The sequence below is a fragment of the Seriola lalandi genome, unplaced genomic scaffold (genome assembly GCF_002814215.2).
Source record: "Seriola lalandi dorsalis isolate HSWRI2012SDOR001 ecotype SW California unplaced genomic scaffold, Sedor1 jcf7180002051665, whole genome shotgun sequence".
In the NCBI taxonomy this organism is placed as follows: Eukaryota; Metazoa; Chordata; class Actinopteri; order Carangiformes; family Carangidae; genus Seriola; species Seriola lalandi.
This window is the reverse complement of record NW_019522218.1, coordinates 2,504-4,000: the sequence shown is the minus strand read 5'-3', so window position 1 is coordinate 4,000 and position 1,497 is coordinate 2,504. Positions and strand designations below refer to the sequence as shown.

The 1,497-nt window shown below is 47.3% G+C and overlaps 1 protein-coding gene and 2 non-coding genes across 3 annotated transcripts in view; 1 reads left to right on the top strand and 2 right to left on the bottom strand.

The window, feature by feature from the left end:
- Positions 1-3: 3 nt before the first annotated feature.
- Positions 4-1,497, bottom strand: part of LOC147819626 (uncharacterized) — a gene marked incomplete at its 5' end in the record, with an annotated part of 3,418 nt that continues 1,924 nt past the window's right edge. The window contains 3 exons of the mRNA XM_087172043.1: positions 4-86; positions 688-864; positions 1,157-1,248. Of these exons, the coding sequence (XP_087028169.1) occupies positions 42-86; positions 688-864; positions 1,157-1,248 (314 nt within the window). The remainder of the gene's footprint in view (positions 87-687; positions 865-1,156; positions 1,249-1,497) is intronic.
- On the bottom strand, positions 340-412 carry trnaa-agc (transfer RNA alanine (anticodon AGC)). Its single transcript has one exon. It is a non-coding gene; the product is annotated as a tRNA-Ala (tRNA).
- On the top strand, positions 1,360-1,441 carry trnas-gcu (transfer RNA serine (anticodon GCU)). Its single transcript has one exon. It is a non-coding gene; the product is annotated as a tRNA-Ser (tRNA).

Sequence of the window (1,497 nt, the reverse complement as noted above, 5' to 3'; positions counted from 1 at the left end):
TCACATGTAAGTCCAGGCTGACGACCTGTCACTGCAGAGACTCAGCGATCTCCTCTCTCACCACTGCTACGTCTGGAGAGCTGTTTCTTCAATGTGCAACAGAAACAGACTGATCAGATGTGTGGAGAGAGGATGAGGAGGCTGCAACCTTCCTCACGTTACCACATGAAACAGACACAGCTGTCAGATCTTTTACTGAGCAGTCTCCTTTAACTCCTGCTGAACCCGTCCAGCTGCACTCTCTCTACATATTTCAGTTAGTAGCTGTAGTTCACCTGCCACTGTTAGATTCTCTGCTCTCACATCAGACAGTGCAGAGAGTAAAGGGTTAAAAGTCTGTGGAGAATGCGGGCATCGATCCCGCTACCTCTCGCATGCTAAGCGAGCGCTCTACCATTTGAGCTAATTCCCCTGAATGAGCCACTTCCTGTTCTGGGCTTGTCTCCGCCCCCTCCATGTTGCTCACAGCACAAAGAAAAGTTTGCAGCTCAGCAGCAGAAAGAGTTTTGTCTTTAACTTTCTTTTGTTTTACAGATTTTCATATTAATATTTCAATGTGTATATTCTATACAGATGGAAATGAGCTTTTAGCCGTGTCTGGTGATTTACATGTATTGTGTATTGTCCTTGTTCAGTACAGAAATAAATCAGACGTGTAAGACATGTAAACATTGTTATTACACTCACATGTTGTGGGTCCGATGTGTCCAGTGTCAGCAGCTGTGTCTCCAGCTCTTCTGTCTCTCTCTCTGTCCTCCTTCTCTCCTCCGTCTGTCTGTCCATCTGTCTTCCCGTCTCATCAGCTTCGTCTCTCAGCTGCTCCAGGACAGACAGTTTACTGAGGAGAAGACACAGCGCCTCCTGCTGGACACACACACACACACACACACACACACACACACACACACACACACACACACACACACACTGCTTTCACTCATGTGCTGCAGGATGTCCAAAGATTTTAAACGGCCTGTTATCTCCTCAGTGCAAAGTCTGTGTAACGTCTGATTGAGCCAGTGTGTGAACAGAGCAGGTCACGTTCATGCACAAAACGAACAGTTTTACCATTGTGTGTTTGTTACATCTATATTAGGGTTCAGGGTCAATATCATTATGCGTCTTAGGTCTGTATGTATTACAGTGTGTGTGTTACCTGTCTGTGTGTTTTGGTTTCCTCGGCCTTCGTGTGTTCTGGTCCTGGCTGCGGCGCTGCTTGATGGGCGACCTGCAGGAGTTCAGCCTCAGCTGCACACAACAACACAACAACACAACACTGTTCAAGCATGAAAACCTCCTGAGACGCTCCTGGGTTTGATACCCAGAGCTGCTTTTTCCTTTACACTGCCCCAACAGCACGACGAGGTGGCCGAGTGGTTAAGGCGATGGACTGCTAATCCATTGTGCTCTGCACGCGTGGGTTCGAATCCCATCCTCGTCGGGATGAAGTTTACTTTAGTCTTTCATCTCAACAAAATCAGTTTCTATCCCTCACAC